Here is a 25,078-nt window from a genome sequence, read left to right as displayed (position 1 = left end):
CTGAGGAGGGGCATCTCCCAACTTCTCCCTTTTGGACCCTGCTGAAGCTCCCTGCCTTTAATAAACTGGCCAAGTGTGGACTCGTGATTCAGAGGTTTTGAAAGGGTAGACAGGCGTGGGGGAGGGAGAACTGGCTAAGCACACAGGCTCCCCTGCCCCTGCTGGGGCCTGCCTTTCCTTTCACCCGGGACCAAGTCATGCATGTGCCCAGCCTCACCCCAGCCCCCAGTGCGTGCTTGGTCACACATACACACAGAGAATTCTTTATGCCTCTTTATTCCCAATCTCATCAGCACTTTACAAAATCAGACTGGAGGGAGAGAGGACTGAGAAGGCTCCCTTCCCACCCTCCAAGCTCAGCCGAAGTCTGGAAGGTCTCCTGCCCCCTCCCTATAGAAGGGACTCTAGGGGTGGGGCTGGTGCAGGGGGAACTGGGAGCTGGGCCAGGCCTGCTGGGCCATCCTCTCCCCCTGCCAAGAGGGGAGCTGGGCCTGGAGAGGGGCAGGAAGCAGGACCAGCCCAGCACTCCTGAGTCCTGGGGCTCTCCCTTTCCTGCTGACATTAGGGCTGGGACCCTGGCTGTCCCTAAATCACCCACCCGTGTAGCCCTACCCACCTTCTACATCTGTATCCCCCCACCCGGCTTTCCCTAAATATATACAAATGTACAGAGGGCTCCCCCTCCCCGGCTGGGATGAGCTCTATCCTCCCCTCCCTCTCTCCTTCCTTCCCTTCCTCTCCATGAGGGCCCATGGCCTGGTTTCCAGCCCTCCCGGGGCACCAGCCTGGGGGTAAGGGGTGTGGACAAGAAGGACCTTTGTGCAAAGCAGCTGACATCAGGGCAGGGGAGGATAAGAGCAGGAACTGAGTCCTGGCCCTCCCAGTGAGCACCGCCCCCAGGCCTTTCCCAGGAGCAGGAGGAGAATGTGCTGGGGATCCCAGGAGAGGTCTCAGACTCCTGGATCCTTTCAGTCACAGCACCATCCTAGCAAGCGAAATCTTCAAAGAGACCTCCTGGGGGACCGTGGGGGTGGTGATGGTTGGGGAGCAGGCTGCTGGCTCCCCCACCCTCGGCATGGCCCCGGCTAGGGCAGGGACTCTGCAGGAGAAAGAAAAGAGGGAGTGGCTAGGGAGAACTCATGGGGGCAGGGACTCTGCCGAGAAAGAGTGGGACAGGGAGAGGTCAAGTGCTGTCCCCAGGGCTCACACTGCCAGCCTTTCCTTGTCACCTTGGGCAGAGGCTCCAGGGCCCACTCCACAGGCTGGTTCAGAAACCATGGGGTCTCAGTCCTGGGGAGGGGTGGCTGCACGCTCTGTAGAGCTCATCCTCACCTGTTCCTTCAGCTCCTGAAGCCCCAAAGTGGAGATGCCCCCAGTGGAGGTCCGCAGGGGGGTCTTGGGACGCCTCCATGCCCGCTTCAGTCGATCCCAGGACACCTTGAGGTTCAGGGTGGGGGACAGCAGTGGGCTCAGGAAATTGGTTGAGGAGAAACGTGAGCCTTACCATGCCCAGCTGCCCACAGGACTCACTGCCACAGCAAACTCCCAGTAGGACACCCTGTCCTCCTCACCTATCCCCTTCTCCTGACTCTGAGCCCTCAGGCCTGCCAGCCAGTCAGGGGACCCTGGCAGAGAACCCTGAACCTGACTTCCCAGCCAGGCCAGCTCCACCAGGCACCCCGCACTGCCCCCTTCTGCTTTGCCCATGGCCACCACTCCCACCTTGCCTTCCCGGGGCCCTTGCCTCATAGATGTAGTCAAGGATCTCCAGCAACGTGAGGATGCTGGCCCCAATGAACAAGCCCATCTGTCCCCCGAGGTCTCCTGGGAAGCAGGAGAGCAGTGTCAGAGGAAGCGGCCGGGTCGATCCACCCACACACAAGCTGAGGGGGACACCAGTCTCACCCAGCAGGGCTGACAGGCCATAGGCTGCTCGCTGCTCTATGGCTTCAGAGGTCAGGGCCTCAAAGAAGACGTCTAGGACCAGGAAGTTCTCCCTGTGGAGACAGGAAGCAGGGTATCCGTGTGGGCCTCGCTTCCTGAGAAGGCTGGCAGGGGCATCCTGGATCCAGCAGATCTTGATCAGAGACCTCTGCATAGGGAAGTCAGTGACCACCCCCTGGACTCCCCAAGGCTGTGAGGGGAGGCAGTCCCGGATGTGTGTCAGCTTCATCTTTTGAGGGGTAGCAAGGGGCCTGGGAGAGCAAAACACAACTCCTGGACCTGAAGGAAACCCTGCTCCCTCCTCTAAAACAGCCAGTGGTGTTGCCTTTGCCTCCTCCTTATGCCTCTGCGGACCCTTCAGTGACCCCTGTTGCCTGTCAGTCCACTCCACAATGCCACTTCTCAGTGTCCTGGGCAGCCGGTGGCCTGTCCCCGGAACCTTCTTCTGCAGCCGCTGTCTTTTCTCCTTCCTCCACACAGCTGCCTATGGCTCAGGCTCCACACCACACCACTGCCCCGTGCCACACCACCCCTCTGCCCAACGTCCTCTCACTGGACACCTCTCCATCACCTCCTCTCGCAGACCCAAACCCAGGGCCCTAAGAGGCGAGCTCACGCCTCCCAGGCTTCCCTCCCTGACTGAGGCCTGAGAATCAGTCCTACGTTATCAAACGTAGGCTCATTGACAAATTGTGGCATGGATTTTATGTCGTAATCATCTGTCCCCACAGAACTCAGCACTGGGCTTGGCACCCAGACCATGCTCCGAAACTGTAGACTGGCTGGAGGGGACCAGACCAAAGGCTCAGGGCGGTCCCTCCTGCCTCCCCTTGCAGGGTACTGTGTTTCTCTCCGGTCTCATCCTGTCCCTCTCCCTTAGAGAAGGGGAGAAAGCCACATAAGCAAAGCACTCGGAAACGTGGCATATGTGTAATGATGGAGATCTGTACGGATGCTGGGAGCTCAGATGAAAGGTGTTTGGACCGGGAGGTGGAAACACTGAACATGACTTGAACAATGAGTGGGGCTGCTTAGAAGAAAAGGGCTGTGGCCAGGCACGGTGGCTCACACCTATGATCTCAGCACTTTGGGAGGCCAAGGATGGTGGATCACTTGACGTCAGGAGTTCAAGACCAGCCTGGCCAACATGGTGAAACCTCATCTCTACTAAAAAGACAAAAAAATAGCTGGGTGTGGTAGTGGGTGCTTATAATCCAGGCTACTTGCGAGGCTGAGGGAGGAGAATTGCTTGAACCTGGGAGGTGGAGGATGCAGTGAGCCAAGATTGTGCCGCTGCACTCCAGCCTGAGTGACAGAGCAAGACTCTGTCTCAAAAAAAAAAAAAAAAAAAAAGAAGAAGAAAGAAGAAGAAGAAGTAGTAGTAGTAGTAGCAGTAGTAGTAGTAAAGGGATATGAAAGGCATTCCTGGTAGAAGACTTATCATAGAGATGCAGCCCACTCCCCACCTCCACCATGCCCAGCGCCTATTGAGGGCAGCCTCCACCACACACACACACACACACAGACACACATTCTCTCACACACATACCCATTCACAGATACACACAAAGTGTGCATGCACACACACATACCACACACTCACATACACATACACTCACATACACACCCACAGGAAACACACACATACACATGCCCCACACAGATACACGCAAACATGCGTGCACACACACGTACACACCCACATACACCCCACACACATACACACCCACACCCACAGACACACACATACACACATATGCTCACACACGTACACACACACAGAGTCACACAGCCACCGCCCACAGGCACACATACCGTATGTAGGTCTCATTGCGGTTGTACTTCCTCGCCAGGTACCGGGCTGAGCCCCTGTTGGGGATCCTGACCATGGAGATCTCTTTCCCATAGCGCGTCAGGTTGCAGGGGGTGGGGCAGAAGCACGGGCCCTCGGGGCCCCCACCCAGGGAATCTGCAACACAGAGGCAGCAGCTACAGTGGGAGTTGGAGAAGGGTGGTCCAGTGGCCCACCAGCTGCAAAGAGGAGGCCCGGGGGCTGTCCTGAAGCAGGCACACCCACACCAAGGGCCTTTACTGGCCAGCCCCGGTGCTTCCTAGAGGGGACTGGCTGCAGGTCCCCACATGAACCAGCTTCAGACTGCTCTGGAGAGCAGGTGTAAGCAGAACCCCCCAGCACCCTCCCAACCCCCGGGACTGGGGGGGTCCTCATGGCCCAGAGGGAGAACAGAGCCCATCCACCAGAGCTAATCAACTATGTGAGGCCTCAGACACACAAGGAGGTGTGGAGAGGATGCTGGGATGCATGGATGGGTGGGTGGATGGATGGATGGATGGATGGATGGATGGATGGATGGATGGCAGATGGCCAGATCGATGGATGGGTGAACAGAAGAACAAATGGACCAACAAGCTTCCCAGGCTCAATGCGCTGGGCTTTCTCTGCCTGCCCCTTCAGTTCCACTCTCCACTCTTCCACCTTGCTCTGCACCCTACGAGGCTGATCTCTGACAAATGCATCACCTCAACTCCCTTGTCCTCTGGCTTTGGGTTGAGTTTGGCCAACAGGAGCCCCTGGCAGAAACAGAAGGTGAGAGGGAAGAGATGCCAGGGTATTTCTCCTGCCTGGCTTCCTCACTGCCAGGCCGTAGGTGGTAGAGGCTGTGCTGCTCCTCCAGCCATGCTGCTGTCAGTCAGTCCTCTCGGACAGCCACAGGTCTCTCCTCCTGCAGGCCTGGTGGGGATGAAGGCTCCCCATGTTGCCAGCTCTGTGATCTCCCGCTGTGCCTTGCAGCTTCTTTACTCCTGATCACACATCTGTTCCTTCACTAAACACCTCCAATCACCCCTGTGACAGATGCAGGTGGTGTGGGGGACAGAGAGGGGCTGGATGTGTGTCTGGCTGCCCAGTGTCTCAGACCCAGCCCCAAGGCCCCAGGTGTCTGGATTACTGCAGCCAGCTTGGCCAGTCCCTGACTTTGAGTCTCCTCCCCACCTACCCATTGTCCACACCTCATTGGACTCACCTGGCATTCCTGCCTTGCCAGAGGCCTTTGTGGGCTTCCTAGAGCCTCCCTCCTCCATTTTTTTTTTTTTTTTTTTTTTTTTTTTTGAGACAGGGTAACTCCATAGCTCAGATTAGAGTGCAATGGTGTGATCCCAGCTCATTGCAGCCTGGACCTCCCAGGCTCAAGCCTATCCTCTTGCCTTAGCCTCCCAAATAGGTGGGACTATAGGTGTGCACCACCACACCCAGTTCACTTTTTTATTTTTTGCAGAGACAGGGTCTCACCATGTTACCCAGGCTGGTCTCGAACTACTGGGCTCAAGTGATCCACACAGCCTGGCCTCCCAAAGTGCTGGGTCTACAGGTGTGAGCCACTGTGCCTGGCCTCCCTCCTCCACTCTTTCCACTCCCTCCCCTGTTCTCTGCCCTGTGGCCACACAGATCTTTCAGTGCCCTGGACACAGCATGCTGTTTCTGGCCACAGGTCTTTAGTGTATGTCCCCCTTTGCACCTGGCTCTTATACAGCCATCAAGCCTCAGCTAATGTGTCCCTTCCTCTAGGAATCCTCCCTACCTTCCCTGGCTAGGGCTGCACACCCCTCCTTGGGGCCTTGCCACACACCCGAGGCTCCCCTCTCCAGGAGTTAATGGGCTGTGTGGGAATGGCTGCCCACAGCCCTGCCGGGCTATAAGCTCTCCAAGGGAAGGGCTGTTGCCCCCACTCTCACCTCCAGTACCCAGCACAGGCTGTAAAGGTCTGGAAAATGCACGAATCGATGAATGGATGGATAGATGGATGAACTGCAGATCAGGCAAGATCTGTGGACAGATGGGGTTTGCCTTACCCACACTGATAGCCAGCAATGCATTTTTCCTGAGACCAAGAGAGAAGTCATTTCACTTTCTCAAAGTGGGTGAGCTCATTGGTTGAACCAAGATGAGAAGCCCAGCCCTTCACTCCCAGTCCTGGCTTCTCTGTAACCCCCCCACCCTGCTGCCTCCACTTACCCAAGTGTCTGTACCTGCAGAGGTCTGCAGACCTCTCCCCGACCCCACTGAAGTATGGGCTAAGGCTCAACCCCCAGGAAGAACCCTCCAGGAAGAGACTGGGAGGGGAGGAGCCAAGACAGTGAGGAGAAGAGTGGACAGAGACATGAAGAGGCTGATGGAGAGGTAGGGAAGGGTAGGCAGCACGGACCCAGTGTGTGGTCGGCACACTCGATGTAGATATTTGGTGGGCAGATGGTCTCATTGCCTGAAAGGAGAGAAGATTATTCCTAGAATCTACGATCACTTCCCCTGTCCCCCACACGCCCAAATGTAAGCACATACATGCATGCACACACATATGCACACATTTGCATAAATGTGCTTGAACACCACACACACAACCCCCACAAATATGCAACCATGGATATAAATGAGCATACATGTACACAAATACATATCAACATGCACACAGGCATCTGCATGCCAGCATTCCCACAGGCATATGTGAAACCATGTTTAAAAGTCCCAAACACACACATGCACACTCACACGGGTACAGACACACACATATGTTGTATACATGCGCCTGCCTGTGCACATGAGCAGTGCCTTGCCCCAGGAGGCTCTGGAGCCCAGCAGGGTGGCATGGAGGGCTAGCTAGGGGTGGGGTGCCCACCTGGCATGTGCACCATCCGGCAGTGGCAGCGCTGAAGCACAGCCTCCTTTTCACAGCGCAGCCGGCAGGCAGACACACTGTAGGCCGAGTAGCCCTGAAGCTCAGGCTCCCTGAGCTCACTCTCCGCGCGGCAGTTGCCCCAGGGCTGGGGCAGGTAGGTCAGCTGCAGAGGTGGGTCATGATGAGGTCATGCTCAGGAATCCCACCCGGTCCTCCAGTGCCCACAGCCCCAGCAAAGTCAATACAGCTGGCAGGCTGTGAGCTTCTAAAGGGCAGGTTTGCTCTGCATCCCCTCTGAGCCCAAAGGTGAGCCCTGTGCCCAATCCAGGGCCTGGCAGGAGGTGCTCACCCGCTGTTCCTGGCAGGACACAAAGGTCTGGAAGCCTGGGGACACCCCGAACCCCAGCTGGTGGATGTAGGGCGGCTCCTCCTGGCTGTGGATCTGCACCCGAATACCTGCCTCAAACGACGTCTCATCTGCACAGCAGAGATGGGGACCTTTGGAAACCCATCCCAGGCAGAGGGCCCAGGCCCCAGTCCCCAAGATGGCCCTTGTCCCTTTCCGGCCTGCGTACTTGTCTCCCTCCAGATGGGTAGGTACTCCTCCTGCTGGATGTCCAGCATGATCTCCAGGCCACTGCCCATGCCCCCTGCCCGGCTGGGCAGCGAGCTCCGCGGGTCCGCGTTGAAGGTATAACACTTCCCATAGCGAGTATAGACCTGGGAGGTGGGGTGAGAGAGCAGGAGGGGAGATGAAAGTAGTGGCCAAGGCAACTCCGAAGTTCCCTGCTCCCCGCCGAGGGCCACTAGATCTGCTTGGACACTCCAGTCCCATATCCTAGCAAGCAATGTATAGCCCAGTCTCTCCAATGAGCGCCAACTTTTCCACTGATGGCCTCCCTTAGATGATTAAAAGGCATCTCCAACTTAACATATCAGCACATCAACACCTTCCCAAACGCTGCCTGCCCCACACCATCCTCCTCCTCCCTAGTAAACCACCCCACTATATCCATCCAGTTTCTCAAGTCGGAATTTCTAAAATCTCCCCATCCATCATCCCTGCTTCTTTTTCTTTCTTTTTTTTTTAGATATGGTCTTGCTCTGTTGCCCAGGCTGGTATGCAGTGGCACGATCTCGGCTCACAGCAGCCTCAACTTTCCAGGCTCAAGCCATCCTCCTGCTTCAGCCTGACAAGCAGCTGGGATTGCAAGCATATGCCACCAAGCCTAGCTAAGTTTTTTTATTTTTTATTTTATATTTGTAGAGACAGGGTCTTGCCATGTTGCCCAGGCTGGTCTTGAACTCTTAGGCCCAAGCAATCCTTCTGCTTTTGGCTTCCCAAAGTGCTGGGATTACAAGCATAAGCCACCACATCCAGCCTCCAGGCCACTTCTGAAATATATTTAGAATCCATCCACTTTCCTTCCTTCTCCAGCAACCCCCATTTTGCCATCTCCTTCTAACTGGTCTCCCACCTTGGTCCACCATTGCCCCTCCCTACTGGAAGCTATGGTGCCCAGTCCACGGTGCTCAGATCCAATGAAACCACTCACTGACTTACCCAACAATAGCTTCCCATTTCCCACATAACAAAGTCACGCTCCTTCCCTAACCCAAAAGTGCCCATGTGATGTGGCCCTTGCCTGCCTTTCCGCCACCTCCCCCATATCTGACAAGTTCAGACACTCGGACTCCTTTCCTCCTCAGGCTTTTGTTGTTGTTGTCCCCTCTCCTGGAATGCCACTGCACACACACTCTTGGTATGGCTAGCTGCCCATCGCTGAAGCCTCAGCATGTCACACTCATACATCACACAGACACGTTCAGTGTCACCGTCCTTGCATCCACATGTCTGTTAGTTTGCCCCAAGTACTTATCAAGACCTGAGATGATCTTGTTCATCTACTTGTCTCCTGTCCATTGTCCATCTCCCTCAATGAGCGTGTATGCTGCACAGAAGCAGTGAGCCTGTCTGGTGTCCCCAGCCTCCGGCCCAGTGCGGGGCACAAGGGACACTTAATAAGCTGTCTCTGCAGCACAGAAGCCAGGCTCCCTTTTCCTCTGCGGACAGTTCTCCTGCATGGACAGCAGATGGCGCTGGCGCCCCGGAGATGGAAGCCCAGGCTCCTGCTGGGGATTTAGCTGCCGCCAGCAGCTGCGCAGCGGCAGGGGTGGAGAAGAGGCTGAGGGAGAGGAGGGTTCTAGTTCCCCCGTGCCAGGCTTCCCCAACAGAGCCGAGCCCCTGGGTCAAACCCATCACAGGCAGCACCTTCCCTGGGGGCAAGGGGTCGGCGCACTCAATCACGCTCTCCCGCTCCCCCTCCCCTCTCCTTGGGAACATTTTCCACTGGTAAAAGCTGGGAGAAATAGCAGGAAGCAGTGTGGAAGGAAAAAGAGATCCTGAATGCCTGGTTTCACAGGGGGAGTGCAGAAGGAAGAGGGGCCGGGTGGAGAGCAGCGAACCAACTGAGAGTCCTCCCGAGACCTCCTAGGGGTCCCCATCCCTGAGAACTAGACCACCCTGCTGCGGTGCTCTGGGAGCTGCAGCCCGGATCCTTCTCTCTCCCACAGTTCTTCTACCACTCAACCACCCTGCCTCCCGTTCCCGAAACAAAAACGTGTGCACCACAAACAAAGCACCCTGAGTTTACAGAACATGGTGCCGTCTACCGCTGCCCACATCCCCTCAGTACCAGCTAGGTGTAGTTGTCCCGACTACTGCAGATGAGGACATCACAGCTCAGAGAAGTGAAGTGACATTCAAAGTCACACGGCTGGGAAGAAGGAGAGGTGCACCTCATCCAGGGGTCAGGGGCAAGGCTCCAGCTGCTCCCGCAAACCATTGCTTGTACCCCCACCCCAAGCCTACCCTACCTCAGGACCCAGCTCCTGCCCCAGCCCCATCCAGGTAGATGAAACAGGAATGGGCCCCAGGCCCGTCCCCTTCTCTTCTCCCATTCCCCTTTCGCTTCTGCACCGTTCCTCTTGACCTTCCTCACCCTTTCTTCTCCATATCGGCTTCCCTTCAATTCCTCACCTGTCCCCCGAGTCTTCTCCTTTCCTAACACCCCACACACACCTTTACCAGCTTCCAGGTTCAAGTTCTTGACCCCATTGGTATCACCCCTGCCCTCCTCCCTATTATGTGTCCATCTGTGGGGCAGGAGTGGGTGTCACGGACAGCTCAGGAGCGCTCAGTATGCCCCATGCAGTGTGCTAAACGCTTCACATGGTCTATCTGGATGAATCCTCACAACTACCCTGTGAGGTGGGTATTATTATCTCCCCATTCTGCAGAGAAAGAAATGGAGGCTCAGAGAATTCAGCTGGTTTCCCAAGATGTTCAAGCTCAGGGCTTCTCAAATGCTATTATGCACATGAATCAGGGGGATCTTTTTAAAGTGCAGATTCTGATAGAACAGATGTGGGGAGGGGGTTGGACAAGGCTGAAAGTCCATGGACCACACTGTGAATAGAAAGGCACTAGATGAAGGGGGAGAACCCAGCAAGACAGCCCGACTCTAGACCTGTGCTCTTATCACAAGTCACTGGAGGTGGAGGAACCCTGAAGTGGGCTGGGTGCAAGATTCCTCTGTCCCATCCGGGTGCAGTGGCTGACACCTGTAATCCCAGCACTTTGGGAGACCGAGGAGGGCAGATCACTTGAGGTCAGGGGTTCGAGACCAGCCTGACCAACATGGTGAAACCACATTTCTCCTAAAAACACAAAAATTAGCTGGGCATCGTGGTGGGCACCTGTAATCCCAGCTACTCGGGAGGCTGAGGTAGGAGAATTGCTTGAACCCAGGAGGCGGAGGTTGCAGTGAGCTGAGATCACACTGTACTCTAGCCTGGACAACAGAGCGAGACTCCATCTCAAAAAAAAAAAAAAAAAAGTCCAGGCCCTGGGGGTCATGCCTGTAATCCCAACACTTTGGGAGGCTGAAGCAGGTGGATCACAAGGTCAGGAGTTTGAGACTAGCCTGGCCACATGGTGAAACTCCCATCTCCACTAAAAATACAAAAATCAGCCGGGTGTGGTGGCAGGCGCCTGTAGTCCCAGCTACTCAGGAGGCTGAGGTAGGAGAATCGCAAATGGCTGAGATTGCACCGCTGCACTCCAACCTGGGTGACAAAGCGAGACTCTGTCTCAAAAAAAAAAAAAAAAAAAAAAGGAAAAGAAAAACTTCCTGGTTCCTAGTGGTTTGGAAAAGGCAGATGGGAGGCATATATTAGTATTTGTAGAAATCTGAAAGTACTCAACCTCTTCCTAATTCAAACCAAGAAGATGCTGGAATCAGCTCTTGCTGACACAGCCAGTTTTGCGTATACGCTTCAGTTGAAAGGCTAAAGAAGGCATGGTCGACGTGGGGTACCCATATTATGAGCTCCTCACTCGTGTCGCTCAGCATTCAGCACCACCTTGGCGGAGCCCTGTCTGTCAGGCACCATTATGGTCTCTCTGAAGCTCAGCCTCACCCATGGGACCATGAACTCCTTGTGACCAGGAGTCCTGTTTCCCTCTTGGCATCCCCAGAGCCCAGCAAGATTTGCAGAAGGAGGTGTGAGATGGGAGGAAGGAAAGCAAACACTGTCAAACATCCCCACTTTGTACCAAGTCCTGTGATAGGTGCTTTTGATCTATTTTCTCTTTTGAGTCTCCAAGAAACCCATATGAACTAAGTATTGTTGTCCCCATTTAATGATTAGGTACCGGAAGCTCAGAGAAGGAAAGTGACTTGGCTAAGGGCACACAGCAAGTAAATGACAGCCGAGATTCATACAGAACTGAACCCTGTGTCAAAGCACAGTAGGTGCTTATAGAACACCTGGTGGGTGTTCAGTGAATGAATGACTCTTGGAGGTTCCTGACTCTCGGAGGGGCTGGGGCAGCGTCCCTACCTGGTACCTACAACAGACACACACAGACATATGCTACATGGCACCGAGCCCACTCCACACAGGGCAGAATGAATGCCTAGCTGGCGAGGGTGGTGGTTCCTTGGCACACAAACCCTCAAGGTGGCTGTGCAGAGTCAGGGTGACAAAGGGACATGGGTGGAAGTTGTCTGGGTCTCAGGGATACTCTGCAGGGAACAGACCGGCCAGACTGGCAGGAGGAGGATACTAGCACAGCCTGGGTCAGTCCTGACTGCTGGTCAGAGCGCAGTGTTGCCCAGGAGACAGTCCCTGGGCCAGGCAGGCAGGGGCGGGTGGAGCCATCAGCTTCTAAGTGGCAGACCTCTGGTGGCAGCACAGCCCACAGCTTCTTCCATGGAGACGGCACGGCAGCTCTGCCACAAGGTCCCACAGGTTGTCCACTGCTCCCTCCCCATGGACTGGCCCAGGAAGGGGGGGCACAGTATGCAAAGGAGTTGAGAGTCCAGGGTCCAGTCACAGAAAGGGGAAGGTTGTGGGCCAGGGAGTGTCCTGATGGCAGAGGGGCTATCTCCAGATCACCAGCTCTCAGTCTCTGGGTGCTGTCCTCATCTCAGACCCCCACCTCCTCCTTTGGTCTGGCCCTCCTTGTCTCTCTGCCTTAGCTCCAGGCCCACACTGCTAGCCCTAGCAGGTGCATGTGGCTTCCCAAAGCCCCTCCCGGCCTTGGCTGACAGCTCCTAGACAGGACTATGTCTGTGCTGCACACAGACCCTCGGGTCCCCTCCCCCACCTTCCTTCTGGCCAGCCCCTGCCTGTCCTTCTCTGATCACCTCCCCTTTAGTGTTGGCCTGAACCCCGGCCCGGGTCTGTCTGCCTTGCTAGCCTCTGTTTCCTGATCTCAGTCTGTCTCTCAAGTCCTTCCCTATCCGCCTGGCCTGTCTGTCCCTGCCCCTGATTTGTTATCCACCCGGACTCTGTTTCTCTGCTCCTGCCCTCTGTTGACCTGTCCCCTCCCCTTGGCCTCTTTCTCTCCCATTGTCCTGGATGCCCCCTGGCCTTTTTGTCCCTTGCCCACTGCATTCTCTATCCTATTTGCCTCTTCTCTATCCATCCCTTAGTCTGGCTGTACAGTCTTAGCCTCTTGTCTTCCTACTAGACTTTTCCCTGGGCCTGAGGCTCCCTACCCTGACCCAACACATCGGGAACCCCTCTCCAGGTGCCCTCCACCTCCTTCTCCAGCCCCTCTCTCTCAGGATCTGCCTGAGACAGTGATGAGGGGTTGGAGAGAGCTGTCCAGAGCTTGCTCCTCCTGAGAGCGGTGGCTTCTCTCAGCCCTCGGAGCTCCATCCATTCACAGCTTCCATTTCTCCAGAAAACTCTCCCTGGCTGGCTTGCTCGCATCCTCCCTCCCTTGCAGAGCCCACAGGGTTAACCGGCAATTAGCGGGGCCAGGGCTCAGAGCTATGGCAGGGAGAGGGCCCTGGGCCTCCAGGAGATAAGAAGCAGCCAGGAGCTGCCGAGGCCAGGCTAATCCCAGAGCTAATCTTCGGCCTGGGCTTTATCTCCACTGCCTTCTGGGCATCCTGCCTCTGGTCCCGGCACCTCTCCGCCCTGACATTCTTCCATGGTGTCCCTTCCCCCAAATTCTATCAGCTCTCCCCTTGATGGGGTCCACCCCATGCCTCTCACTTAGGCACTCCCAGAATGAACTCCTCTGCCCCTAGGTCCAGAGTGGGCTAGTGGAAGGGGGTGCATCTTCATCTGCTCTGGACTGTGACCAGCACCCTGGGGTGGAACAGCTCCCAGGGCCTGGCTTTATTCAGGGGTGGCACAGTATCCAGGTTCAAAGCCTTTTCCTTCCCTATCCTTTCCAGGGGCAGAGGAAGGAAGATAGCACCAACCAAAATGCCTAGGGTGTCTGCACTGCTCAGAACTTCGAGATCACTCAGTACTTCGAGGTCACTCAGTCCAATCACTCATTGTACAGAGGCAGAAACAAGCCTAGAGATGGCAAGGTTCAGATCCAAGGGCATGCATGCAGAAAACAGGGGCAGATTCAGAAGTAGACCCCAGGTTCACAGGCCAACATCACCTCCCTGGGAGTCGGCAGGTCCTAGTTTCAGCCCTAGTTCCACCACTGACAGCCTGTGTGACTTAGGTTAGTAAAGTGATTTATCAACTTCTCTGGGCCTCAGTTTCTTCATGTGTCAAGCAGAGACAGAAATCCCTGCTTATTTCACAGATTAGTTGTACATCTCAAAATAGTGGAAGTATGTGAAAGGCATTTGCAAAGTGCAGTCATATACATATACCAGTAATAAGGGTTTTGTAGAGACCAGCATGAACCAAGCTAGGGCAGAGACTGATCACTATGTGGTGCTGGAAATGGATACACAGAAGGCTCATAACATGGGGAAAGGGGCATATATTTTGTAGCCTGACAGAACAGGGTTCAAATCCAGCCTCTCCCACCAACTTTGGACAAACAACCTCGGATGTGTGATTGAATCTTGCTGAGCCTCGGTTTGCTCATCTGTAGAAGGGGAATGGTAATTCCTCCTCCTAAAGTTAGATGAGAGGATTAGAGATCAATTCAGTGATTCCTGGCAGATGCTCAAGGGAGGGGTGAGGCCCTTTGGGGAATGGAGCTTCCCGCCAGGATGCTGCAGTCATTTTCATCTTGGATCCCCACTGGGTGCATCCTCACAGGGCATCAAGCACCTTGCAGGCTCTCTCTGCAATTTGGGAGTGGCTTAGAGGATGGAGCTCTGTCACAGCGAAATCCCCAGGCTCTGAGATACGCCTCTCCTACCGGATGGAAAGCCCAACCTAGTTTACATCCAGGCCTTAGCTTTAGTTAAGTCTGTGGGATTCAGATTCAATCGATTAACCTCTCCGATCCTCCATTTTTCATCTGTAAAATGGGAATAACCACAGGCGCCCTTCAGAGGTGTTATGAGGAAAGACAGAATGCACGTAAATCATAGCAACCACTAACATTTACTTAGTACTTACCTCTGCGCCAGGCACAGGTCTAAGTACTTTATGTAGATTAACCCCTTAATCCTCACAAAACTCCTATACTGGTGGTAGTCCTATGGTTTTCATTTTACAGACAGGGTAACGGAGGTACAGACAGGATAAGGAAACTGACAGGGCAGGCAGTCTGGGCCTGGAGTCCACCCATAGCCACCGTGTGACATACACCTGGCACACAGTACCTACAAATAGTAGGCACTCAAGAACTGGTAAGTGTTCAAACAACACTCATTGTCCAAACTTGTCCAACACTATTCATTGAGCCTGTGCTCAACAGTGTCAGGCACTGTGCTTTGCACTGGACATACAACAGAGAACAAAACAGACAGCCTCTGCCCTCAAGGAGTTTGCTGTCTGGCTGCAGAGACATTCATTCATTCAGAGTACTTACGGGCCAGGCGCGGTGGCTCACACTTGTAATCCCGGCACTTTAGGAGGCCAAGGTGGGAGGATCGATTGAGCCGAAGAATTTGAGACCAACCTAGGCAGCAGAGCAAGACCTCATCTCTACAAATAATAATAAATTAGCCAGGCATGGTGGCTCACACATGTAGTCCCAGCTACTCAGGAGGCTGAGGTGGGAGGATATCTTGAGCCCAGGAGATTGAGGCTGCAGGCAGCCCCCGTGATGGCACCACTGCACTCCAGCTGGGCAACAGAGCGTGACCTTATCTCGAAAATAAAAAAGAAAAACAAAAAAACAAAAAAAAACAAAGTGCTTATGGGGCACTTACAACATAAACACCGTGAACTGCACCAGGCATGTTCACAAATCCACCAGTCACACAAATGGATAAATTATTACTAGTTGTGATCCTTGTTGTGATGGGGTGACCTAGCCAAGGCCACCAAGGTGGAACAGGAGCTCAATTTGGCTGGCAGGGTCAGGAAAAAACTTCTCTAAACAAGCCACCTGGCTCACCCAGGAGGGGCATCAGACCAGGCCACACTCAAGAAAGAGGAATACACAGCCGCCCTCAGCAGGCCTGGTTCTACACGTGCATACAGGGGCCCCCCACCTCCCCGCCTCCACTCCACTGCCACCCATGAGCTTTTCAGGGCCGCTTCCTCCCTACGGTGGATCTAGGAGGCAATGGCCGCGGTGTTTGTTCAAATGTAAATGTGTGAGCTGTGGTGGAAGGGACAGGGGAGCCCTAGGAGCCAGGGAGGGCTGGGGCTGTGGAAGAAGGCTGTGGTCCCCGGCGGGCGCCGCGCTTCCACGGGAGAGAACGGGAGGATGAAGGCCTCCGGGACCCAGGTTAACAGTCAAAACCGTTGCCCGGGCAGCGACCGCTTAGGCCTTACACCCTAGAAAGTCAATTTTTAATTGGTGAATTGGTAACTAAGTCCTTCCCTGACATTCCCGCCCCTCGATGCAAAGTTCCTCGTCGAGAGTTTTGCTTACACAGTGGAGCACACACCCACAACCAGGCGGGAGTTCAGGAGACAAGACAGAAGGAGGCGGCGGGGACGGTGGGTGGGTGGGTGTGCGCCCGCCAGGAGCCCTGGCCCCCCGCCCTCTCCCGCACACACAGTCTGGCCGCCCAGGCCTGGCCCACCCGCACCCAGAGGGCCGCACCCACCGGCTCGCGCGCCTCGCCGCCCCCCGCTCCCTCCCGCGGGGCAGGCATCCATCACGGCGCCCGAACGCCCTCCCTCCCATCTCCTCTGGGCTCCTCCGCTCTCCTCCCTGGGTCTGCCTCATTTGCATTCCCCCGGCTCCCGGCTCCTCAGCAAAGTGACCTCCGCACACAGCAGCGCCAGAGGCTTCCACCGCGGAGGGAGACACCGCCGCCCTCCCCCGCCGCGGCCGGAGAGGGGGCGACAGGGGCCGGGGTCCCAAGGAGATGGATGCGGATCCGGGCCTGGCTGGCTGACCTGAAGCGGCTGAAAGGCCCGGGGCCGAGGGGCACTGAGGGACTCGGGTGCTCGGGTGGGATTTGAACCTGCGACCTCAGATCCCCAGCCAGGAGGGAGTGAGACATGGAGATCAGCACGAGGCCCGGAAGGCTGCGGCCAGAAACGGAACCCCTGCTGGGAACCCGGGGCTCCCCAACGTCCCGTTTCCTTCCCCCGTGAGCCCCCACTGGGGAGGGGCCGTCGCCCAGGGGTTCCCAGCTCTCCCGGGGGCCTGCCCAGCCCCCACCTCGCCCCCTGAGCCCGCCGAGCCGCCTCCCCTCCCCCCGTTTGGTATTTACACCTTCCACACATTTGTAAGCTATTATCCTGTCCACGCTTAGTCACCGCTGAGCCAAGCGCCACGGATTTAGCTCCTTTAATCTTTCCTCCTAAATCAATCCTCCATTTCCCCTTAATCATCCCGTGGCTCCTCTCTGAACTCTTGCTGCCGCCTCGGCTGCTGCAGCCCGTGCCTATCTCTCTGGAACTGCTCCCCCTCCAACCCAACACCCACGGGTGTCCCAAGGGCATGGTGAGCATCTGAGGGGTGGGTTGGATTTCCAGCGCTGCCAGCCCCAGACTAGGAGCCAGGGGAAGAAGTGCAGACCCCTGCCCATCTCTTCCTGGAAAACACACCACTGAACCTTCCCATCTCCACTCTCAGGGTCTCTGCCCCTCTGTCCTCCTCCTGCCTTCCCACCCTCACTCATCCTTCTGAAGACCCTAAGTCTCCACCATGATTTGCAAAAAATCAAAAAACAAACAAACGTGGCAGATCTTCTCTCCTTGGCCCTCCTGCCCCCAGTGCTGGCCGTTCCCACCTCCTCTTCCCAGGTGCTCAAAGGAGGTGGGCTGCAGGGCTAGCCTGGAAGGGCAGGGAACACTTATAACTCAGCAGCCTGAGGCCGGCCTCTGTTCCCTCCTCCAGAGTGGCCGTCCATGTCTCCTGGACCACCTCAGGCTCCACCACCTTCACTTCCTTCCACCTCCCCATGGGACCCACTGACTCAGGGACTCAGTAGCTTGGGTCTTGACATTCCAATGCTCCCTGTAGTGCTCCCTGGGTGCCCCTGCCTCTCCATTCCTGATCCTTCCTGCCCCCTGCCTGGACCTAGCAGAGGCAGCCCTGCCGCCAGCCACAAGAGGGAGCAGATTCCTCCCAAGAAGCAGAAGGGCAGGGGTGGGGGTCCAGGAAGGAGTGGGGCAGGGGAGACAGACAGAGGATCAGAGGGGGACAGGACGTGGGGCCATTTCTTCAAACGCTAATCAGCATCTTCCGGCAGTGTCTGAGAAGCTGAGCTGATAATGAGCCCAGCTCGGGGCTGATTCCTGATTAATGAAGAGGCCACGGGGCTGCTGAGTGGGGCTGGGTGGGGCATGTCCCTCACGGTCCTCCCACTGCCCTTGAAGACCAGCCCTCTGAGACAGTAACAGTCCCTGCCCTTCCCTGCCGGGCCACACCACTTACATCCCTTCCAACCACTCCACTGCCCAAACAGGCAGGCTGACCGCACCCCTCCAGGAGGGTCTGAGCCGCAGCTGGTGTGGGGTGGAAGGTGGAGAGGGTGGGTGCAATCTGAGGGGTTGGCAGCCCTCAGTATTTTTTAAATCAGTTACTGTTCTGTTAAAATAATCACGGTTTGAAGCTGCTTTTGACACACTGGAAGACCCAGCCATCCTGGGCTCCTCACACAGGGCAACAGTTAGCTGGGGCTGAGGAGCAGCTGCGTCCTTCAAGACTAAGTGGTCTTCAGTTCTCCTCAGGCCCCACCCTTCCCTACTGTATCCCCCCACCCCAACCTGACCTGCCTGGCTCCTGAGGGCAGCATCCGCCCTGAACCAGATGTTGAACAAAATGTGCTTAAGGCTCATGCTTCAGAAGAAGCTGGGACCACGGGGAATAGAGGGCTGGACAGGCTGGGGGAGTCAGAGGGACGCCTGTGCAGCAGATTAGAGGCTTGGACCCACCTCAGTGGACACCCCCTCCCTTCCACAGCCAACGGGGCAAGGGGCAGCCCTTGGAACCTCCAACCCAGTGGCAAAGGTGTGGAGTTGGGATGGAGTGTGGAGTAGCTCCTCCCAGGGCCAAGGGCAGGGGGTGGAAGGCAGAGACTGTCAGTATTGGCCTGACCACACGCTGGGAGGAGAAGGGGCTAAGGAGGTCGCTGGGACAGAAGGAGTGGATGCTGAGCAGCCCGAAACTGGATCCTGTGACAGCCAGAGAGAGAGAGAGAGAGGGCTTTCATGCTGTTCTGTGCCTCAGAGCTGTCCTGGCTGGTGGTTGGGTGGGGCAGGGAGAAGAGAGGAGGGCAGGGAGGGGGACTGCCCAGCTGGAAGAGGCCTTGTCTAATTGTGCCTGATTAGTAGAGAGGAAGAGAACAGGGCTAGTGATTAATAGTCACGGCAGTCACCAGCGTGTGGGGAAGGAGGGTCGGGAAGGGGAGGGAGACCGGAGAGCCCAGAGGGGATGGAGATAGTGAGGCACCCACAGGGCCCCGGGCTCCTAGCCCTCCAGGGGCTGCCTGGACCCTTGAGGACCCTGAGGAGAGGGGCTGGCTCCTACCCATGCCTCCACAGGGCTTCTCCACCTCCCCCAGCCTCAAATTTCCACACAGTAACATGGAAAAGACCAAGGTCATGTCCTGCACCTGGGAAGAAAGGCACCTTTGCTCACATGGTGTTTCCAGACACCCCACTGCCCCCAGCCCCCAGACACAGACCCTATCCTCAGCTCCATCTGAGATCGCAGCCCACAGAGTAGACGGCATGACTTCCAATCACAGCCGGCAGCTACCCCCCTATATTCTGTGGTCCCAGTTGTAATCCCAGCCCTGCCCTACCCAGACAGTCTCATTCCTAGGGTCATTCAGAGCTGTGCTGTCCAGCGCGGCAGCCTATAGCCACGTGTGGCTCTTTGAATTAAAAATTCATTTTCTCTGTTGCACTAATCACATTTCAAGTGCTCAACGGCCACATGTGGCTAGTGACTACCATGTTGTACAAGCACAGGTGCACAGCGCGTCCATTACCACAGAATGTTCTATTGGCCAGCACTGATCTAGACAGTGTGTGCACACTTCTGCACCTATGCACACGTGCATGCATATTTTGGAGGGCTGAATAGAATGGGAATGCTAGAACAGGGCAGAGGAGGGTGTGGGCCACAGGGTCAAAAGCGGGGGGATGACTAGGTAATGGAGAGTAATGAAGATGCCAGTACATGGGTCGGAAACCAGTAGGTGGTGCTGAGAACAGTCAGGTTAAAGATAGCCAGGAGTTGGGGTGGCGGCATTTATAACAGCTGACGCTTACACAGTGTATACGATGTGTGTGCCAGGTAGTGTGCTATAAGCTCTTTAGGAGCATCTCTTTAATCCTCACAGCAACCCCCAATTTTTAGGTTCTAATATCCTATTTAAAGAATACACAAACTGATGCTCACGAAGCTTTTTGGCTTCCCCACGGCCACACAGCTAAATGGGTGGAGCCGAGGTTCGAATCCTGGTGGTCCCCAGGTGAGAGGAGATGCGGAATTTTAGAGCCACCCTTGCATTTTACAGCTCAAGAAATGAAGCCTCGGGAGAAAGAGTGATTTCTGCCTTTTAGCAAGAGGGCAGGCTGAGAGCAGGCCGCAGTGGGGAAGGTAGAACTGGGGCTTGGAGGAAGGGGGTGTGGGTAGCAGATGGCGGCAGGAATCAGGGAGGAAGGGAGAGCTGTCTACAAGGCTGGGGGTGGGGGACATACAGGTGGTAGAATGGGTAGGAGTGAGATGGTATGAGACTGAGTGAGGAGGGGAGGGAGAAGAAGAGAGGAGCAGAGGTAACTAGCTGGAGCTAGCCATGGTGCAAAGCACTGCCTCCCAGAGCCCTCTCCTCTCTCCCCTCTTCCCTCTTGTCCTTTCCAAACTGTGCCCAGCCTGCCTCATCCCCTAGGTCTTCCCAGCTCTCCTCCACCCAGAATGGCCTCTCCCTCTCTGAACTCAGCATCTTACTACCCATGCACCTCGTCTGGCAATTGATCCTGGCACCTTATGACACCACTTGCATGGCTGATTAACTCTTGCATGGTTGCTTAAGCTTCTGAGTATCTCTGTCCCCACTCTACCATGAGACTATAGGCTGCTTGAGGACAGGGACTGGGGACAGGGCTTCCCATCTTTGCTGTCCTCCATAGCTCTGAGCAGGGAGTCCAACACATAGTAGGCATGCAGAACTCCATGTTGATTGACTGACTGATTGGGAATGCATCAAGGGATATTAGGGAGCGTGGGGGGAGAGCGATTGCAGTGGTAACAGAAGCAAGAGCAGCAGCAGAGGGGACTGGGGGAGGGCACATTACCCGGAGTAAAAATAGGCTGGAAAATGTGACATTTATTAACTTGGATTCCGGAGGAAAGGTCACAGCAGAGTGGGGAGTGGGAAGGAAGAAACAGGGAAAGCAACAGAAAACACATAACAGCCCCTTGGTGAAGCCTGTCCCTGTCTCTGACCATCTCACCACTCATACCCTGGCAGGCTCCCCACCAACCAGCTCACACAGCCATCTCCCCACCATAGACCCCAAATCCCCATCATTGATTCCAGGTCCTCACCACAGAGCTGATTATGGACCTCATGTCCTTTTTGGAGACCCCATATCTTCATCTCCTTCCCCCTTCTCCAGCCTTTCCCCTGTAATACACCCCATCTTCCCCACTGCCATGGATCATGGGCCCCCAGCCCAACCTGTAATTCCAGACCCTGGTGAATCTGCAGCAGACTCAGCCCTTGAATGCCAGACCCAAGAGAGAGTTACGCTCAGTAGACAGGGGATGCAGTGTGTGCAGAAGGGTAGGAGGCTGGGCTGGAGACAGGGGAAATGGAAATCCCAAAGGGGAATTCCTGTCCCCCAGTGGTTGCTATGCCCTCTACCCCTCACTGTCCTGCACCAGGGCCAGAACCTCAGCCCACAGACTTCTACCATCCTCCTCTCTCCAGCCCCAGGGCACCAGAGGGCCTGTGGGAAATCCACCCACACTCCTCCGGGCCATCCCCAGGATTCCGGGGACTCACCAGCCTTGATCAGGGGATCCCTGTTCCTGTATCCTCCAGGCACCGCCTCCTAGCCTGGAGACCAAGCAGAACCCTTTGCCTTCCTCCCCTTACTTCCTCACCCCCTCCAGCTCTTCCTCTCCTTTCCTCCCACCGAGGTCTCATCACCCTTCCCCTTTCCTGCCCACCCCCAGCTCCCGCTCAGGGACACAAAGACCCCATTGATTTCTGCCCCAACAGCACCTGCTGAGCCTGAGCTCTGCCCAGCCCCCAGTACGGACTGGTGAGGATTGAGGACAGCAGAGTCCTGTGGATCCCAAAGGCCACACTCACCCTCCATACCCCATATCCTCCTCCTCGGGGACTCTACCAACCCTGGCTTTGGGGAGCAGTGATTTTCCCTAGGAGAGGGGGTGTACAGCCGGACAACAGGCCAATACCCCTGACTCTTCTCCCTGCACAATGCTCCCCCTCCTGTCCCTCGGTTTCTACCTAACTCCCCTGCCCAATGGCAGGAGGCCCCAGACACTGCAGACATGGTGGGGGCCAGGAACCTTGTTGGCTGGAGCATGTTTCCTGGCGATCCTGAGGCAGCGGGTGAGTGAGAACCTGGTGGGGGTCCCTATCACTGGGGCTGGCTGCTGGAGGCTGGGCCAGAGTGGGCACCATGTTGACGCCAAACATTTGCATATGCACTGGGCAGCGGTAACAAGGATGAAACATACACGCACACAGACACACAACGCTGGGAGCAAACTGTGGACTGGGGACAAGCATCTTGAGCACCATGAATACTAGATACCCTGTGACTATGGGTGAATGGAGCCCTGACAGACAGGCGGCGTACAAGACACGCCCACCCCCCTCACATACCTGACTGTGGGAGGCGTGCATGGGAGAGCAGCCCAAGCTCACACCCCTCTCCTGGAGAGGGTGCGTGTGTTTGTGCTCACACATAGGTGAGAGATGGCGCCAGCAGTCTCCAAATGGGGAGCAGCAGTTGGGATAGATGGGGGGGGGGTGTCATGAGAAGGGATGGCATCCACAGTGGGACCCTGTGCTTGGCAGCTAAGCGAGAGCTGGGAGCTAGAAATGGAGATGAGTAGCTCTCTGGGTGTGGGTGTGCAGGTGTGCATGTGAGTGTAGTGGCAGGGACAGTGAGTGTGTGTGAGCGAGGGAGTGTGCAGGAAACTGTGTCCCCCAGCAGTGTGTGTGTGTGTGTGTGTGTGCGGGCATGTGTGCATGCACCCATGCTGGGGCAGCAGTGAGGGTGAGTTATGCACATAAGAGTGAACCAGTGATTCCCAGTGTAAGAGCCAGATCTGGGCATGGGAGCCGCTATAACAGGAGACAGAGGGGGACTGGCCCTCGGGAGGGCTGGAGGGCAGAATGAAAGAGGGATGTGTGAGGGAGTCTGTGAGGCGGGCATGTGAGAGACACAGAGATCCAGAAGAGACACTGGCACCTAGTGTCCTGAAGACGGGCTCTCTGCAGCCTGCCCAGCAGGCCAGCTCCCCAGGAGGCCGCCTGGGGTCCTTCCCTAGATGGAGCCCCCCAAACCTCCCCTCCCCATCTCCTTCGTTTGGTGGGAAGAATCCAGTAGCCTCGGAAGAAAAAGGGAGCAAGAGAAAAGTGGGAGTCAGTTGGTCTGGCCTTGGGATGGTATGTCCCTTCCCTGCAAGCCAGCCAGCTCCAGGACACCTGGGCCCACCCCAGGAACCCCCACCCCAACTCCCAGACCTGGGCACTGCAGCAGCAGCAAGAAGAGTGCTACAAGAAGAGTAGCAGCAGGCGCCCCAGGGTAAGCCCTATGAGCGGCCACTGCTCCATGGCTGGGAAACCAGAGGGAGATGCCAGGCTTGGAGAGACACGAGGCCAGCCTCTGGTGGCAGAAGGAAGGGAAGCCCTGTTGAGGATGCCCCTGCACACCACTGCCACCACTCCTTCCCGCTCCCCAGCCTCCAGCCACCCCAGGCCAGGCAGCCCAGCTGGCAGAACTCACCACAGAGAAGTTGCTGGCGGAGCAGTGATGCCCACTGAAGTTGCAGCTCTTGAGCATGTCGGCGAGCTGGTGGCCAGTGCGGTTGAGGATGTCTACCATGTCAGGCTCCGGGTAGCGCAGGCCAGCGGCACGGTGCCCATCCCGGTCTTTGGGGGGCAGCCCTGTCAGATTGGCCAGGTGGAAGATGTCGGCATCGCTGAGTGCCGAATGCCGGAAGCGGTTGATATTGCAGAGGGTGACAGCCGGGAAGCCCGCCACTGGGGCTGGGGCAGCGGGGTCCATGGCCACCAGGTGAGGCCGGGTCAGGTAGCCCCGGGCCAGGCCAGCCGCCTGGTACAGGAAGGCAGCCAGCGAGGTGAGTAGGGCCAGTGCCCACAGGGTTCTGCGTAGTCCGTGGGGGCCTGGACCACAGGCCCGGCCCAGTCCATGCAGGGTGCTGGTGCTGGCAAAGGTGGCCAGGTCCCGGGGGGCTGCTGCCCCCCGAGCAGCCCCGAGGAGGCTCTGCTCATCCCCTGCCTCCTTCTCCTTGGGTTTCGCATCCTCCTCAGCAAATTTGATTTTGCACACAATCTCGATCGGCATCTGTCCCCGGCTGCTGGGACTGGCCAGAGCCTCCCTGCCCTGTCCCTCCCTAGCCAGCAGCCCTGGTGCCCTCCCGAGTGGCGGTAGTAGCAGCGGCTGCTCTTCTAAACTCAGGGCAAGCGGGAGGAGGACAGGGACAGGGTGGGGGCCCGAGGTGGGGGAGTCACTCCCACTCCCAGCAGCTCCGCAGCCCTGGTGCTGCCTCTGCCGCTGCTGCCTCTGCTGCCGCTTGTCTCTCTCCTCGATCGTCTCCTTGTGGCTTCCCTTATCAGCACCAGCACAGCTGTCAGCCCCTGCGTGTGTCCCTGCGAGCGAGTGAGCGAGTGAGCGAGGGAGCGAGCGCTGCTCCGCCACGCCACGCAGCCCCAGCCGCTCCACTCAGCATGTGCTCCGGAGCCCACCCCGTGCTTAATAATTCAGGACATGTCAACAGCGTTTCACCGGCAGCACGGGCGTCAGGAGCCAGGCCAGGGAAGGGGGCAGTCCCCAGCTCGGGACAGAGATCCTGAGACTGGGGCTATCCCCCAAACTCCTGCTGCACCCTAGCCGCTCACTGGGTCCCCAGATCTCCCCACTCCCTGGCCACCCGGGGAAGGGTGCCGTGCCCAGGGTCCTCAGCTCATTCTTTGCCACTTTCCTGGCCCACACCCCATGAAGGGTCAGCCAACTCTATCCCCCCACCTCCTGGCCTCCGAGACTCCTGACTCCAGCACCCAGTCACCACCTGATCCCACTACCCGACTCACAGCAGCTTCCACAAACTCCTTGAGAGAGCCACTTGTTTGAATGAGGGAGGGGAGGGGGGCAGAGGAGGGCAGGCTAGACAGACCAGGGGACAACTGTGACTCCAAGATTCTCAGCTTCCCTGGAGCTTTGCTCCTGATTTCAACACCCACCAGCCCCTGCCCCTTCTGGGAAGCTGGCTACCCTCACCCTCATTTTGCCCCCAACCCCAATCTCAGTCATTTATATGTCTGGGACAGAGAGAACCCTGGCCAGCTTGCATATCT

General features: G+C 56.6%; 1 protein-coding gene across 1 annotated transcript; it reads right to left on the bottom strand.

The window, feature by feature from the left end:
- Window positions 1-270: 270 nt before the first annotated feature.
- On the bottom strand, window positions 271-24,394 carry ASIC4 (acid sensing ion channel subunit family member 4). Its single transcript, XM_002808025.4, has 10 exons — window positions 23,487-24,394; window positions 7,208-7,352; window positions 6,982-7,109; window positions 6,633-6,795; window positions 6,165-6,221; window positions 3,760-3,913; window positions 1,906-1,997; window positions 1,745-1,824; window positions 1,333-1,437; window positions 271-1,099 (listed from the first exon to the last, which is right to left on the bottom strand). The coding sequence occupies exons 1-10, from the start codon at window positions 24,066-24,068 to the stop codon at window positions 986-988; spliced, it is 1,620 nt and encodes a 539-aa protein (XP_002808071.2). The 5' UTR covers window positions 24,069-24,394; the 3' UTR covers window positions 271-985.
- Between the last annotated feature and the right edge of the window lie 684 nt (window positions 24,395-25,078).

This window comes from Macaca mulatta, chromosome 12 (genome assembly GCF_049350105.2).
Source record: "Macaca mulatta isolate MMU2019108-1 chromosome 12, T2T-MMU8v2.0, whole genome shotgun sequence".
NCBI classification, from domain to species: domain Eukaryota; kingdom Metazoa; phylum Chordata; class Mammalia; order Primates; family Cercopithecidae; genus Macaca; species Macaca mulatta.
Note: the sequence above shows the minus strand (reverse complement) of the source record. Positions and strands in the feature narration are given on the sequence as shown.